General features: G+C 29.4%; 1 protein-coding gene across 2 annotated transcripts in view; it reads left to right on the plus strand.

Moving 5' to 3' along the window:
• LOC115878260 (cAMP-specific 3',5'-cyclic phosphodiesterase) overlaps positions 1 to 16838 on the plus strand; it is a 743109-nt gene that overhangs the window by 37467 nt on the left and 688804 nt on the right. The window contains exon 1 of one of the 2 annotated variants that reach the window (XM_030894691.1): positions 13683 to 13799. The exons of the other annotated variant lie outside the window; for it this stretch is intronic. Within the exon in view, the coding sequence (XP_030750551.1) occupies positions 13699 to 13799 (101 nt within the window). The 5' untranslated portion in view covers positions 13683 to 13698. Of the gene's footprint in view, positions 1 to 13682; positions 13800 to 16838 lie in introns of those variants that run through there. 2 annotated transcript variants of the gene reach the window in all.

Genomic DNA, 16838 nt, shown 5'->3' on the forward strand with positions numbered 1-16838 from the left:
TATAGCATTTACGTATACACAAAGTAAGGGATACACAGTGTGTCGTAGGATACACAGTGCTGATGTATTACGTTTAAACTATGTTTACACATTGCAGTTTAAAAACTATGTTTACGCATTGCACTACCGCGCGTACTATGTATTTTGCTTCGTATATACATCTTGTGCTAGATAAAACTACTTCTTATGAACGAATTTAGGAAATAATACAAGTTTTGATGCCTAACTTTTCGTTCTTTTTAAGAAATATTTATTCAATGATACCAATTATATCTTTTTAGAACGAAAATTAGGAAAGCAAAACTTTGTATTTTCCAAAAGTATCTCGATCGTAAGTTTAAGGGAAGTAGCCTTAAAATTGTTCCATTTTTGTTTTGTATTAAATGTACCATTTTTTTTCCATAAAATGGATTAAGTGGTTAAAAATAAAATTTATATATTTCTTTATATCATGGAACGCAATAGCGCAAATAACACAATAATAATAATTATTTACACTGCAGAAACCAGAAGTAAGAAAACACTGTAAAAGAACAGAATTTGTATGAAAATGTATTAAAAATATAAGTTCCTAGTATAACAACATACTAAAATGGTAAACACTGGTATATCGCCACGATTTGGTGGACCTCGTTTAGTCATTTTTTTCTCCCCTTTTCCCTCCAAGCAGTTGGTTTATTAGCATACTCATTCATCGAGCACTCTGTTGGACTTTCTTGTATTTTATTTCCAGATTAACAATCTCACCCTTAAATTTTATATAAAACTGATTATTGAATATTAAACATATCTGTATATCGATCCATCAGTAACTTAAGTGTTTAAATCTTTCTTTCTCTGGTCCATTTAGATTTTCATTATTTCCAAATTAAAAAAAATTATATTGCAGAGCTAACTCAGCTAACCTCTTTATCATTATACGAGAACATTTGGAGTTTTCATTCATTGGAGTCAAAATTTGGTAAATTGGGTTTCGAGTAAGGGAAGAGTTGCTGCTATAATATTAATAATACTCTTAGGAAGGTGTAACAAGGTAATTAAAAACTTGTACTTACCTTAAAATCTCTTTTAAACTACACGCAAACAGAACATTTATATAGAGCTTCCGAATGATAAAACAATAATGGCTGCTAACACATACCACTCCTAGAAAGGAGAAAGGAGAGGGACACATAAGATACACTTGGTCGGTGTATCTACGCTGAGGTGTACCGCGCATGCGCACACCTTCATTTCATGCTAGAATGTAGACACAACAGTACACTATTACAAAGTGTCTATATAGATATTTATATTATGTGTATACGTCATATTTTTATAAGGTGTGTACTATAGGCACAACTATGATACGAAGTATCACACATACATATGACTTATACGTTGTATGTCTCATATACCGACGTCAGATTTCATCATTTTAATAATTATTTGTTACGTTACAAAAAACTCTTTAGAATCTTGGGTGCATACGGTATACAACTAGTAAACACTGTATCACACAATTCTATCAATAAAAACATGCGTGAATATGAATACATATGAGAATATGTATATGCTAGAACTAGATGAACACTTAGGTTCACTTTAACATATGTTGTTTCTCATGTGTCTCCCTTGTAGAAACGTAATTTCATTTGGACGTGCTATATGGGAAATTATTTCGATTTTTTCCAATTAATTTCTGAACTGATGTAGATATTTGGATGAAAATTGGAGTCTCTGGATATGAAAAATTTAATTTCTACGTCAATATTACTCTTACTTGTAGAAGGCGCTCCCTACATAATTTCTAACTGGTTTGAAAAATAATAACTTTTCGTCTGTACCGGTATAAAACTACTGCGTAAAAAATATACATTCCCATCGTTTGTTACGTAGAAAATCGCTACGAGTAATGGTTCTCGAGATATTTGGAATCGAAATATCAATACACGTGATCTTTGACATAAATTAAACATGTTGACTAGATAGTTATTAGACTGAAGAATTTAAAATGTTTTTGTGCCAAAGATTCAACAGAAACTGAACAGATTTTTTCATAATTTTTTGAAGAAAAATTTCTGGTCATAATTTAAAAAAAAAGTTCCCAAAATTTATCGTTTCAGACAAATATCAACATGTTTATTTTTTATCAATAATGACATGTATTGACTATTTCTATTCTAAATATCTTGAAAAATATTCGTAGCAATTTTTACCAAGAAACCATTTTTACGCAGAAAACGACGGAAATGTATATTTTTCATTCGGTAGTTTTATACAAGTACTGACGAAAAGTTGTTATTCTTCAAAAGATTCAAAAAAAGAGTTACAAAATCATTGTGGAGTACATCCAAGTAAGGGTCATTATCAACCAGTCACTACAGTCCACTGATGGACGTAGCACTCGTTTCCTTCCATAACTCTCTATCTTGAGGTATTTGCATTCAGTTACTGTGGATACGCCTTAAGTCGTCATGCCATCTGGTTGCGTCATTGGAATGCGTCATATCTTGGTCTCCATCAGGCGGATGAAACTGCCATTTGAATTTTGGAAACACGGCGGAGTTTCTGCCAGTAGAGGGATAGATGGCGCTGCGTAGAAATTTCATCTAAAGTCCCTAGATATTCATCTAGGGACTTTAATTTCATCATGATTTTATCAAGTCATCCACAGAGTATAGTTTAATTAACAATTCGTTTGATTCTCTGTGGAGTAGTTTAGAAGTTGAAAAAGATAAATATTTATAAAAATGTTGATAATTTAACAGTGATGTGCTTTGTTACCCTATGAATAAACATTGATATGAAGTTGCTTTCGCCAGAAACAATTATAATTAAATAATTTAATAAAATTTAATATCTTAGTGACCACGGATCAGTTAGATCAGTAAAATAAATTGAAAAATAAACGTCATTCCATATTATGGCAATGTCTGTCAGTTTCTGTGAAGTGGAAGTGAATTGTGATTTGTTTTATGGGAATATTTTACGGATTTTTGCGAATTTAGAGTATTATTTCATAGATACAATTGTTAAAATTTAAAGCGAAGATACGTAATATATAAGATTAATTAATCCCTGTGATAATTTTTATCGAAATTTCTCATAATCAAAACAAATTCTTTCAACAAAATGGCTGTCTCTATCAAATTTGGAAGATCATTAATTTTAAAGTTTTATTTAAGTGTATTTATATCGAATCAATGAATTTGTATAACATTAAGATAAATATTAAATATACAAATTTGCAAAGACAAACAAGTAATTTTAAAATGATCATTTATTTATTTAAACAAGTATAATCATTAATCATTAGGTTGAAATATATTTGTATTTACTTATTTATATATTTTCTATACCCTACCATTATTATAAGCCCTATATGTCCCATTTTATTTGAAAAAAATGCTTTGAGTCATCGAAAATAGATTTAATAACAATTTTGTCCCTTGGCTTTGTGTATTATATAATGTGAATTGTAAGATGTTTCATTTGAATAGGGTCATTAAAGTTGAGATTAAAGTTATACCAAATTATATGCTCACGGTAACTATATGTCTTTTATATAACTAAATTATTTATTTATAATTTATAACCTTTTTTATAATTATTTATAACTGATTGTATAAATTCTGATAACTTTTATATATACTTGTATAGGTTGAATGTGTTATATGTAATTTTATTAACAATGTTATAATAAAATAATCAAGGATATGAATTTCTAAATATCTTGAGCAACACTGCACAAAAATTTTTACCAAATTTTGTTTGTAGAAAACTGTTTACAAATTTATTGTTTTCTATTCTGTAGTAGCGATAAGGTACAACCTAGAAATCTAATTTATTTGTATCAAAATTCACAAAAAAGAGTTACCTAAAATGTTTTAAGTTATAAACATGTAACAGGCTTCTGTTGGGTAGATATCAACCACCAAATAAAGTCCACTGCTGAACTGGCCCTCGTTTCCATCCATAACTCTCTATCTTGAGGTATTTGCATCCAGTTACTGTGGATACGCCTTAAGTCGTCATGCCATCTTTTTGGAGGACGGCCTCTGCACCTGAATGCGTTATTCTTGGTCTCCATTCTATTATTTTCTTCGTCCATCGGTCATCGTTTAGCCTTGCAATGTGCCCTGCCCAATTCCATTTCAAAGTAGTTATTTTATCTATGGCATCCATGCCTTTTGTTCTGTTTCGTACTTCGATATTCGGGACTTTGTCTCTCAGAGATAGCCCCAATATTGATATTCCATTGCTCTTTGCGTTATTCTGATTTTGCTTACAGTTTTCTTGGTTAATGTTAGGGTCTCCGCACGTTACGTTAGAACAGGTAGTATGCATTGATTGAATATCTTTCTTTTCAAACATATCGGAAGTGCCCCTTTGAAAATGTATTTCAATCGTCCATAGGCGGCCCAAGTCAGTCCTATTCGTCTGTTAAGCTCGCAAGTTTGATTATCGCGGCTTATACATATTTCATGTCCCATGTACTTGTAAGCAGTTGTTTGTTCTATTTGATACTGGTTAATATATTCCAGCGCCAATTACTTGGGGTTTTGAGATATTGTTTTTTAGTCCCATTTGTTCAGAGGTTGCATTCAATTTTTGTAACATTTCTTGGGCTTTATTTACGCAATCGGATATGAAGACAATGTCATCATCAAATCGCAGGTGCTTCAAGTTTTCGCCATTTATATCTATACACAATTTATTCCATTCTATCTGTTTGCACATATATTGGAGCAAATTATTAAATAATTTTGGAGAGATGGTGTTGCCGTGGCAAGTAGGAGTCATATTGACATTGAAATCAAATTTCTCATGTCAAAAAACACCCAGACAGCAAATTTTTATCCAAATATCGACTATAGTTCAGAAATCATTTGGAAAAAAACTAAAAAACTAAACTTCTACACGGATCTGCGAAACGAAGCATTTTAAGGCATACATTTATACGAACTTTACTTATTTTTATCCGCAGAAAGCTGCCAAAGTTTATTTATTAATTAGTTAATAATAAGTTAAAAATAATAAGTAAAAAATAATAACTTAAAAAAATAATACGTTAAAATTCTTCCAAGCAACTTTTCGGACAAATAAACGTCCAAGAAAGGGATAAAACTCCATAATTTTCACGTTTCAACGTTGTCAACAAAAAGAAGTTAGAGAATGAGCAAGAAATAAATTAAGGAAATAAAGAAAAGTTAGAACAAGAAATGTAATAAGCGAAGGAAAAGAGACGAGCAGAATTAGAGATTAGTAATAGCCAAACTAAAAGCAGTTGGCTAGAAACAAACGTTTCTTGTCTGTTTTGCAAGAAATATATACAGAAAATTCAGTATATGAGACTGAATTTAGTGTTTTAGAAGTTGTTTGTATTGGTGGAATGAAAATAATGTACGCACTTACTAGGATGTCTATATACAGGGTTGTTCACCACATACGACACGCAGTATTGTAGCTAAACGATTATATTTTTTACAAATTGTAAGTATTGGGTTCGATGAAGGACTATTAGAGGTACAATTTAAAAATAATTTTACAAGATACAGAGTGTCTCAAATAAGTAAAAAATATCAAAGTTGTATTTTTTTAAATGGAACACCCTGTATATTATTGCATTTTTAGTTTCTACGATTAAAATAAAGGTAAATTTGTTTAAGGTTTATTATACTTAAACCTTACCGTTTTTGAAATATTTTCAATTTTGTGAAATTGCAGTAAAAATTTTAAGGCATAATTTCTCCAAGGGTATCAAAGTTTTTAATACTAAATATTTACTGAAGTTTATTTATTGATCAGTTATTCTGTTACAATAATAAAAATAATACTACCTTATACAGAGTGTCTAAAAATTTATTTTAAATAATTTCTAGCTTTAAACGCCAATAACTTCTTTAATTTAAATGGAACGCCCTGTATATTTTAGGAGAATCAGATGCACAATTTAATTGTCTGTCAAATTGTATTATACCATTTTTTACCTATCCCTTCAAGTTTTCATAGAAAATGCATTTTCTTATAATTTAGACCTCATTTATCAATATACCCATGGAATGTTGACATTTTAGATTGTTTTTAAAGCAACAAATGTACAAAATGTACAGGCTAGTAATATTATCGATTTTAACAAAACGATAATATTACTAGCCCATTTGTATGCAAAAAGAAAACTATTTAAATCTTTATAAAAGTGTATACCATTAATTAAATATAATACTATTATTTCCGCCCATATAATAATTAATTACATACTTAATTGTGTTCGTTAATAAATTATTCTAAATAAATCTGGATTTGAGTCAGAAATCATTATAATAATAAGTTATCAAAATGAACGTCTCTGTTGTTATAAATAAGCATTTATTAAAAAATGAAATATAATTTTTAAGGTATTACTTTTTACCACCCTGTCTAATACACATACAAAACTCAGTTTTTTAGTATTTGGCGCAATTATTATTAATCAACGCAAACAGTCAGTTAATGTAGTTTGAATACTGGAATCATATTAATTGGTTCTCTTTAACAAATATTTAAACAGTTCTTTTTTATTTTTTAATGAAATAAACGAATTATATTGACAATATTAGTATCTGTACTCTTTAAAAATTTGGTACATCTTTAAGAATAATCTAAAACGTCAATATTCCATGGGTATATAAATAAGTTCTAAATTACAAGAAAATGCATTTTCTACGGAAACTTAAAGAGATAAGTAAAAAATGGTAAATACAATTTGATAGACAATTAAATTGTGCATCTGATTCTCATAAAATATACAGGGTGTTCCATTTAAATTAAACAAGTTAATGCCGTTTAAAGCTAATAATTATTTAAAATAATTTTTTAGACACTCTGCATAAGGTAGTATTATTTTTATTATTGCAACACAATAACTGATCAATAAATAAATTTCAGTAAATATTTAGTATTAAAAACTTCGATACCCTTGGAGAAATGAAGCCGGTAAGGTTTAACTCTAATAAACCTTAATCAAATTTACCTTTATTTTAATCGTAGAAACTAAAAATGCAATAATATACAGGGTGTTCCATTTAAAAAAATACAACTTTGATATTTTTTACTTATTTGGGACACTCTGTATCTTGTAAAATTATTTTTAAATTGTACCTCTAATAGTCCTTCATCGAACCCAAAACTTACAATTTGTAAAAATCTCATCGTTTAGCTACAATACTCCATGTCGTCTGTGGTGAACAACCCTGTATATAATTAATATAAGGAAACCTTCGATAAGAATTTTTGAGAAAAATTAATAGAAATTCAGCAGCTAGGTATATAAATTCATTCTTTTAACTTATATTGGCATAAACGTTACGCCATATCTTCTGGAATCTCAAAGTTTGCTTATATAGCAACTGAAGTTTTGAAGTCGAGTAAAATTATACAGGTCAACACACTAGAAACTATTACAGATTCAAAAAGTTTTAAGTTGATTTTCAATCTTTGGAAAGATTGCCAGAGCGACAGTTTATCTCTAAACTTGACTTATTAAAGCTAATATAAAAGGGTTGTCTTCAGTAAACAGTGATTTTAGTATTCTATTTGATATATTTCATCATTATTAAAATTTCTTTGTATGCAGAATGCAAAATTTTCTTTGTATTTTCAGTGATATTTTATTTCTCATAAACATTTCATAATATAAAAGAGAAAAATATGTTAGAAGAATACACAGTACTGATGAAAGTTATTTTTTTATTGAATAAAAACGATATGATGGCAGGTGCAGCTTTATAAGACTCACAACTGCCTAAAAGACACTCCAATCTTTCTTCTTAATCTATCGGTCCCTGTGAAAACTAAATGAAATCTCCTCCATACAAAGTTTCCTTTTTTATCAGTCCTGGTATTTGCAAATCCGCCCCTCTCAAAATCAACACCAACGTGGCACTCTGTCAACAATTTTCCCATGCCTAGCTTACTAATAAGCATCGAACGTTTTATTTAGAATACGTCGATAAACACACTGTATGATGATACTCCACTGCTATTTTTACCGACGCACTACTGGTGACAATCTTGTGAAACGAAAAATCTATTTTCACCTCGCCCAAATCAAATGCACAAGTGCGTTCCAGAATTTATATATTTTAATAGAAGATAATAGTTTACCATATCGAATACCAAGAACGTTACATTTACAAAATACTATTTTAGTTCAACGTGAAAAACAGTATTTGAAGTAAGAGTTCATTTCACTAGTCCGAAAAAGTAGCAAAATAAGCCTTCTGTATTTAACGTTTTACGTAAAACTGGCTAGGTATTTTTACATAAATGAAGAAGGAAATTAAAGAAAAAGGATTATACTATATCCGTAGTGTAGTACATTTTTATACAACTCCTTTATTTTTAAGATTTTGACGGTCAAAAATCAACAAAATATTCCTTATGTTTGGACTAAATTTTCTCGAAAATAAAGACATAATTTAAAATTCCGTTACAATACGGAAACAGATTGAAGTTTTGTGATTACAGTGATATATAATTTATATGGTTTTGTAACAAATTCCTCGCTATTTTATGGCAAATGCTGAAGCTCTGCAAACCTTAATCAAAGCACGACGTGTGTTTGGAATTTTAGGTGTGACTTAACACGACAGGATCGGGCTAAACCTTAGGTAGATTTCTGAAATATAATATATATTTCCTTCGACCACACATCCGCTTTACCCAACCCCTGAGAGCGACCCGAACAGTACAACTTAATAGGTCTCTATTATCATGATATAGCCTGCTCTCATAGATCTAGCTTGATGATACCTCTATGAAGTCCAATATCAAGGATACTATAGAGGTAAGGATAGTTCGATTCCTATCTTCCTGCACTGTCAAGTTTTTTTACGTCATCTACTGACCGAGTTGAAGTTGGCGCTAAAGATTTTAGACAGTGACAGTTATTTTTGCATTTGACGGACGAGCGCACAGTGCGTTGGAAGATAAATTTAGCGGGACAAAAGCGTTTGGTTAGAAATAAGCCAAAAAATGTGTACTGATAAGAATAAATAGTAGACATTCCAATTGATACAAAAAATGCATGAATATTCTTTGTATTTCGATACATTTTTATCAACCAAATTTGGTCGTTTTCTGCTCAGCAAGGCAGAGATCATACGAAAACAAATTATTTACAAGTGCTTATACATTTTATTAGAAAGGCAAATTATGTTGAAGATTGCCAAACGTATGTACTTTCTACTGTATATATATTTGTTTAAAATCCTTCGTGCCTTTATTCTGCAGATATCAAACTTTCACTTTTTTTCAAATATCGATATATTGAATGATGTAGATCTTTTGAGTTACCAATAGTTACTAACACAGGTAGTCACAGTCACAGGGAGTTCAAGCTTAACAGGTGAATGCCCAAAAAGATTAATTTCAATCGGATAGCATAAAAACAAAACAACTCCATCAAAAGGCACTGAGTTTAAAAAATTGTCTTAGATACTTACTATATATGAATTTACAAATACCGAGTGTTAAAATTAAAATTAAAATATCTATCTTATTTATTATTTTCAAAATAAAATATATTTTTTTTAAATAAATTATAGAGGGTGTCAGAAGATTACAAATTAATTTAAAAAAAAACTGCTAAAGAGTTTTTTGATATCATAATTTTATGTATTTGGCAATAGTTTACAATACGGTTTTTGTGTGTCATGTACGAATAATATCATAGTTTTATTATCTTGTATTTATTTATTAATAAATTAAGTTGTTAATAAATAAATAAATTTAACCATATAGTTGCTATATATTAGATCATTTGCTACGTTCTTAGATTTTAAGTCCCAAACATTGCTCTTGAGATTTTGTCCCGCTAGAATAACCATCCGCCGCACTGTGGAGTGAAGAGTAGAGAAAATATATTTACGACTTTGATGTAAAATCAATAGGAGAGCCAATATCTGAACAATTCAAAATTTGCATGGGATTTTCTGTTTCCAACAACGATGCACCACCCGGTATATTTGGCAGTAAAAAGTTGATAAAATAATTAACTTTATTCCCAAAATTTGAAACAAATTACAGCTTAATAGAATAAATTATTAAATTAACTATTCCATTCAGCTACAACTACCAAAACTTATTTTTGGCGTATGAAGTTTGAATGTAAAATTCTTGAACGCACCCTGTAAAGGCGGCAAAATATCAGAAACTTTAATACAGTTGTTGACTTGTTATGTTTTATAAGTGTCGACGGGTCGCGGTTGTCTTTCCACAATTTTTCTGGAAAATTTTGAACAAAGAGAGTGCGGTTCGGTATAATAACGTAGTAATTAGTGTAGTTTACGGTAATGTAAAATAAATATGAGTGAACAAAAATAATTCAATAGTGTAACAATTTAAAGAATATCTTTATCAGGAATATAACAAAAAAGCTAATAAAACATATTTCCTATGAAGACGTGAAGTGGAATCTTGAATGTGCGTGAATAAATTGTATTAATGTGAATTAAAAATTGTTTGGCAGAAAATTTTAGGTACCTATAGTTAAAATCTCAGAAGATTTGTGTGTCAAGAATATTGATTTGTTAATAATATTCATGTGTTAAGTATAAGTGTTCTTCAAAAAGTTTGTTTTGGGTTAAAATGTGATTGTAGTTTTAATAGTGCTTAAAAGTGTTCTAAGGAGTAATAGGAAATAAACAACTCAACCACAAACATGCAAAGAAAGAAGAACGACGACTTTGCTGCATTCGAGAAAAGAGTTTTGAGGAGGCGGAGAGGATGGACTGTAGTTATTGGATCAGAGTTTCCTAGAGGGTAATTTTTTTAGAACCATTTATACTGCTTTTTTGAAAAATCAGAGAATTTTTATTTTCAATTAGGTATCAAAAAGTGCCATTAAATATGACACAGTAAATGTGCCTAGCTCGTATTATCAAAATGTCACAAATTAAAGTCTGTCCAACGAGCCAAAGTTGATTTTGACTGGCGACAACCAAAAAATGACAGAAAATACAATTTGTTTATGAATTAAAATGACAGGCACAATTGTCAGTGTCATGGATCGTTGGACAGGCTTATATCCCTAAAGCTCATGTAATCATAACAAAATAAAGATAAAATAATTCACAATTCACATACGTATAGTCAGAGATGTACAAGATCTTATCTCAGTGCCCTGGATCAGTTTGTGCAGGTCCGTGATATGATAGGAGCATAGTTCCTCTATTTCTAGGTCTTTTCCCAAATAGAAAGTGTTGCTTGCAATCCAGAACCTCGCAGTGACATAATAAGGTCTCTGCTATTTCAGGATCTTCATCGCAGAGTATGCAGAAAGACTTCCTTGATTAAAGAGACCGATTAAGCTTGTTCAGGTAGAATTTGACAGTTATCTCCTGTCAAGCGACCTGTTCCGATTTGCACTGTATCCCCCATCATTAGCAGTTTCTTTGTAGTTAGATCATTGGATGAAGGCCTTACTATGCCTGTACCCCTGTCTGTTTCTCCAGTCAACGGCTGATTTTCTTTGATCCAGAGTTTTAGTGCCATTACTCACTACACAATTTACTGTTAGCTACACAACAACTTTTACTGTTGTAATTGTTACTATTTTTAGATGTTTGTTAAGATGAATCATTATTAATTTACATACTAACTAATAAAATTAAGAACAACCACCATTTTGGTAAAAAATAAATAGTAAATAGATTTTTTGTTGGTAAATAATTGTATTGAAAATCTAAATAAAATAATTTAGGTAAAATTAGTGTTCTATAAATGTCAAAATGACTTTAAACGTATTGTGTTTCCTATGATAAAAAGTTTATAATTCTAAAAAATATTGTCCAGCAGTGAAAGGTTTATTTTTAGTATTTATTTATCAAATTAATTAGAAAATTAAGAAATACAAATTTTAATATAAAAAATAAGACAGTTTTTTCATACTTTTCCACTCTATTTTAAACTCTGGATTCTGGATGCATGTTTATTTAATCATGTGCATCATCAATGTGTTAATATAAAATTATTCAGATTTTGTACTTGATGATGGTAAAATGAAATGTTTTAGTGTATAGTGGTACATTAGTGTAATTATCTTTTGTTTTTTTTTATCTAGTTCAGTTTAATATATTTAAATAACTACAATTTAATTTAAAAATCTTTAAAGTATAACAAGGGTATAACTATATACTTTTTGTATATATTTAAAGAGAGAAGTAAGTTTATTTTAAACGATTTTTTTGATTATTTATACATAATCTCAGCACAGCTACACATATAGGGCCCCACTGTTGCCCCACAAAAATGTGGGGCCCTATATTGGATTCATTTATGTACCTACATAATAATTATGAATTTAGTAATTTTTAAGCCATCACTCGTTAAGTCTAGTTGCTTTAGTCGACTGGATTTTTTATCTAATAATTTTTATATTGCATTGGTTTTTCCTAATATATTTAATTATTATCATTCGTTTTGTATATTATTAACTCTATTTTTTTTATTGCAGGTAAGTCCCAAACCAAAATGCATACATCAAATATAATGAGACGTAAGTACATTAATAGAATATTAAATTATAACAAAATTAAAACAGAAATTATAAAATTCAACCCATCTTTATAAAAAAATATCTGCTGCTACCATCTAGCGACGAATAGCCAAAGCTATTCTGTCGCGTGGCATATGAATTTCTGTACTATGTAAATCGTTGAAAATTCGTTATTAGTTTGTATCCTCCATCACAGATGTCGCGCGAAAGAAAGAAGGAAATTAGAGGAAATTAGAATTTTTTTTCATGGAAAATTGTGGAAAATGAGTGGCGTTGAAAAGGAAATATGCAGTTTTAATGCTTTAACTCTATATATTTTCATGCCATTTTAAATATGCGATAATATCACTTGTCAGGATATTTTTAAAACAGCTTTTACGATTTATTTTATTTTAAAATTATGTGATTGTCATGACATTTTTATGGCTCGGGAACTATAAAGATAAAAATCTAACGTTTTTGTGTTACATTTCATATATAACAAAGCAAGCCAGTAGAAAAAATAATTTCTTAGTATATTTAGATAAAATATTCTATACATGGTGAACAGGAAAAGCCCTATATTTTTTTATAAATTATGCAGGCTATGTATTGTGATATATTGATTTCCACTATTTGAAATGGATGTTGTGATGTTTCAAGAGAAAATATTTTAGGGAAAATATAATGTTTCGGAAAATCTATTTTATATACCAGATATCAAAATATGGAGTGTTTGAGACATCGCGACCACTTGGTCATCCTAAGTTAACTTTGAATAAGAAGACTAAGGAAGGAGCATAATGCTATCCATGTATTCATGCATGGTGGGCGGAAAAAGCCACCATAAAAGCTCTCTAGGGTGGGGATCCTTGACAGTTCTGTTTGACGATTCATTTGACACATTTCATAGCTGGGAAACTTAAATGGAAATGACAGTTCATTAAAAATAGTTTTTCCTCCTCAGTTACGTATTGTATTAATGTGAATTAAAAATTGTTTGGCAGAAAATTTTACGTACCTATAGTTAAAATCTGCGAAGGTTTGTGTGTCAAGAATATTAATTTGTTAATAATATTCATGTGTTAAGTATATGTGTTCTTCAAAAAGTTTGCTTTTGGTTAAAATGTGATTGTAGTTTTAATAGTGCTTAAAAGTGATCTAAGGAGTAATAGGAAATAAACAACTCAACCACAGATATGCAAAGAAAGAAGAACGACGACTTTGCTGCATTCGAGAAAAGAGTTTTGAGGAGGCGGAGAGGATGGACTGTAGTTATTGGATCAGAGTTTCCTAGAGGGTAATTTTTATAGAACCATTTATACTGCTTATATATTTGTATCAAAAGGCGCCATTAAATAAGGCACATTAAATGTGCCTAGTTCGTAACATCAAAATGTCACAAATTAAAGTCTGTCCAATGATCCAAAGTTGAATTTGACAGGAGACAACCAAAAATGACAGAAAATACAATTTGTTTATGAATTAAACTGACAGGTAAAATTGTCAGGATTGTTGGACAGGCTTATATTCCTAAAGCTCACGTAATCATAATAAAATAAATATAAAATAATTCACAATTCACATACGTATAGTCAGAGATGTACAAGATCTTATCTCAGTGCCCTGGATTAGTTTGTGCAGACCCTTGATAGGATAGGAGCATAGTTCCTCCTTTTCTAGGTATTTTCCCAAATAGAAAGTGTTGCTTGCAATCCAGAACGTCGCAGTGATATAATAAGGTCTCTGCTATTTCAGGATCTTTATCGCAGAGTATGCAGAAAGACTTCCTTGATTAAAGAGACCGATTAAGCTTGTTCAGGTAGCATTGACAGTTATCTCCCGTCAAGCGATCTGTTCCAATTTGCACTGTATCCCTGACCATTAACAGTTTCTTTGTGGTTTTATATCATTGGATGAAGGCCTTACTATGCCTGTACCCCTGCCTGTTTCTCCAGTCAGCGGTCTGCTTTTCTTTGATCCAGTGTTTTAGTGCATTATTGACTACACAATTTACTATTAGCTACACAACGATTTTTACTGTTGTAATTATTACTATTTTTTAGATGTTTGTCAAGATGAATCATTATTAATTTACATACTAACTAATAAAATTAAGAACAACCGCCATTTTGGTAAAAAATAAATAGTAAATAGATTCTTTGTTGGTAAATAATTGCATTGAAAATCTAAATAAAATAATTTAGGTAAAATTAGTGTTCTATAATTGTCGAAATATTGTTTTCTATGATAAAAAGTTTATAATTCTAGAAAATATTGTCCAGCAGTGAAAGGTTTATTTTTAGTATTTATTTATTAAATTAATTAGAAAATTAAGAAATACAAATTTTAATATAAAAAATAAGACAGTTTATTCATACCCTTCTACTCTATTTTAAACTCTGTGCATCATCAATATGTTAATATAATTATTCAGTTTTTGTATTTGATGATGGTAAAATAAAATGTTTTAGTGTATAGTGGTAAATTAATGTAATTATCTTTTGTCACACTGAAGACGATGTACCTAAATGATTGTATTTATTCTCCAATTAGCTAGTTCAGTTAAATATATTTAAATAAATACAAATTAATTTAAAAATCTTTAAAGTATAACAATAAGGGTATAACTATATACTTTTTGTATATATTTAAAGAGAGAAGTAAATTTATTTTAAACGATTTTTTTGATTATTTATACATAATCTCAGCACAGCTACACATATAGGGCCCCACTGTTGCCCCACAAAAATGTGGGGCTCTATATTGGATTCATTTATGTACCGACATAATAATTATGAATTTAGTAATTTTTAAGCCATCACTCGTTAAGTCTAGTTGCTTTAGTCGACTGGATTTTTTATCTAATAATTTTTATATTGCAGTTTTCCTAATATATTTAATTATTATCATTCGTTTGTATATTATTAACTCTATTTTTTTTATTGCAGGTAAGTCCCAAACCAAAATGCATACATCAAATATAATGAGACGTAAGTACATTAATAGAATATTAAGTATAACAAAATTAAAACAGAAATTATAAAATTCAACGCATCTTTATAAAAAAAATATCTGCTGCTACCATCTAGCGACGAATAGCCAAAGCTATTCTGTCGCGTAACAATTTCTGTACTATGTAAAATCGTTGAAAATTCATTATTAGTTTGTATCCTCCATCACAGATGTCAGCACTTGAAAAGAAAGAAGGAAATTATAGGAAATTAAATTTTTTTTTCATGGAAAATTGTGTGGAAAATGGGTGGTGAAAAGTAAAATCCAGTTTAATGCTTTAACTCTATATATTTTCATGCCATTTTAAATATGCGATAATATCACTTGTCAAGGGATATTTTTAAAAACAGCTTTACGATTTATTTTTATTTTAAAATTATGTGATTGTCATGACATTTTTATGGCTCGGGAACTATAAAGATAAAAATCTAACGTTTTTGTGTTACATTTCATATATAACAAAGCAAGCCAGTGAAAAAAATAATTTCTTAGTATATTTAGATAAAATATTCTATACATGGTGAACAGGAAAAGCCCTATATTTTTTTATAAATTATGCAGGCTATGTATTGTGATGCTTGATAAGAACTATCAGATGAATTAGACTATCGAATGGTTACTGAATGAATGATTTCAACTATCGAATGGTTTCATTCGAATAAAATCATTCATTCATTTGTATACTAAAGCATGTGACAACCTCGCCGTGCGACTAAATGATTATCGTTAAGCCACGACTATCGAATGCTTTTTATAAATGAAATTTAGTATTCGTTTGATTTTTGTCTGCGTCAGTGCATCATTAGTCCTTCCAAATTTTTATAACTTGCCTTCTAAATACTGTGCTATTTTTGCGTTTATTAAAATATTTAAAATACTAAAGTAGTAGTGTTTTTTTTTAAATTGATGATTGTGTACGTGTGCAGGTGGTTAAAATTTTTCTGAAAATTTGTGTGATTTTCCGATCTTTCAATTACTTAATTTTATACGGTATATGGTCTATTTTTTTAATGGGAAATTTTGAGAAGTAACAACTTTTAAGAGAGATGAGGTGAACTTACAATTAATTTTAAAAATACATATGTATTTGTATTTTAGATGTTTTAGTAATATGAATTAGTTGAACTTAATAATCATATTTAAGTAATGTGGTAATGCGGTTAAGTAAATGATTATCGAACTCAATTTTGGGATGAGAAAATTAAATTGATTGATTAAAGTTTTACACGTGCCAATTTAAAAAAAAAGTTAACGATATTTGTATTTTGTTTATGCTAATTCTCTTAATGTAGATTTTTGCGGAGAAATATTTCATTTATTTTTT

This window comes from Sitophilus oryzae, unplaced genomic scaffold (genome assembly GCF_002938485.1).
Source record: "Sitophilus oryzae breed Bouriz unplaced genomic scaffold, Soryzae_2.0 scaffold_1507_pilon_pilon, whole genome shotgun sequence".
Taxonomy (NCBI): domain Eukaryota; kingdom Metazoa; phylum Arthropoda; class Insecta; order Coleoptera; family Curculionidae; genus Sitophilus; species Sitophilus oryzae.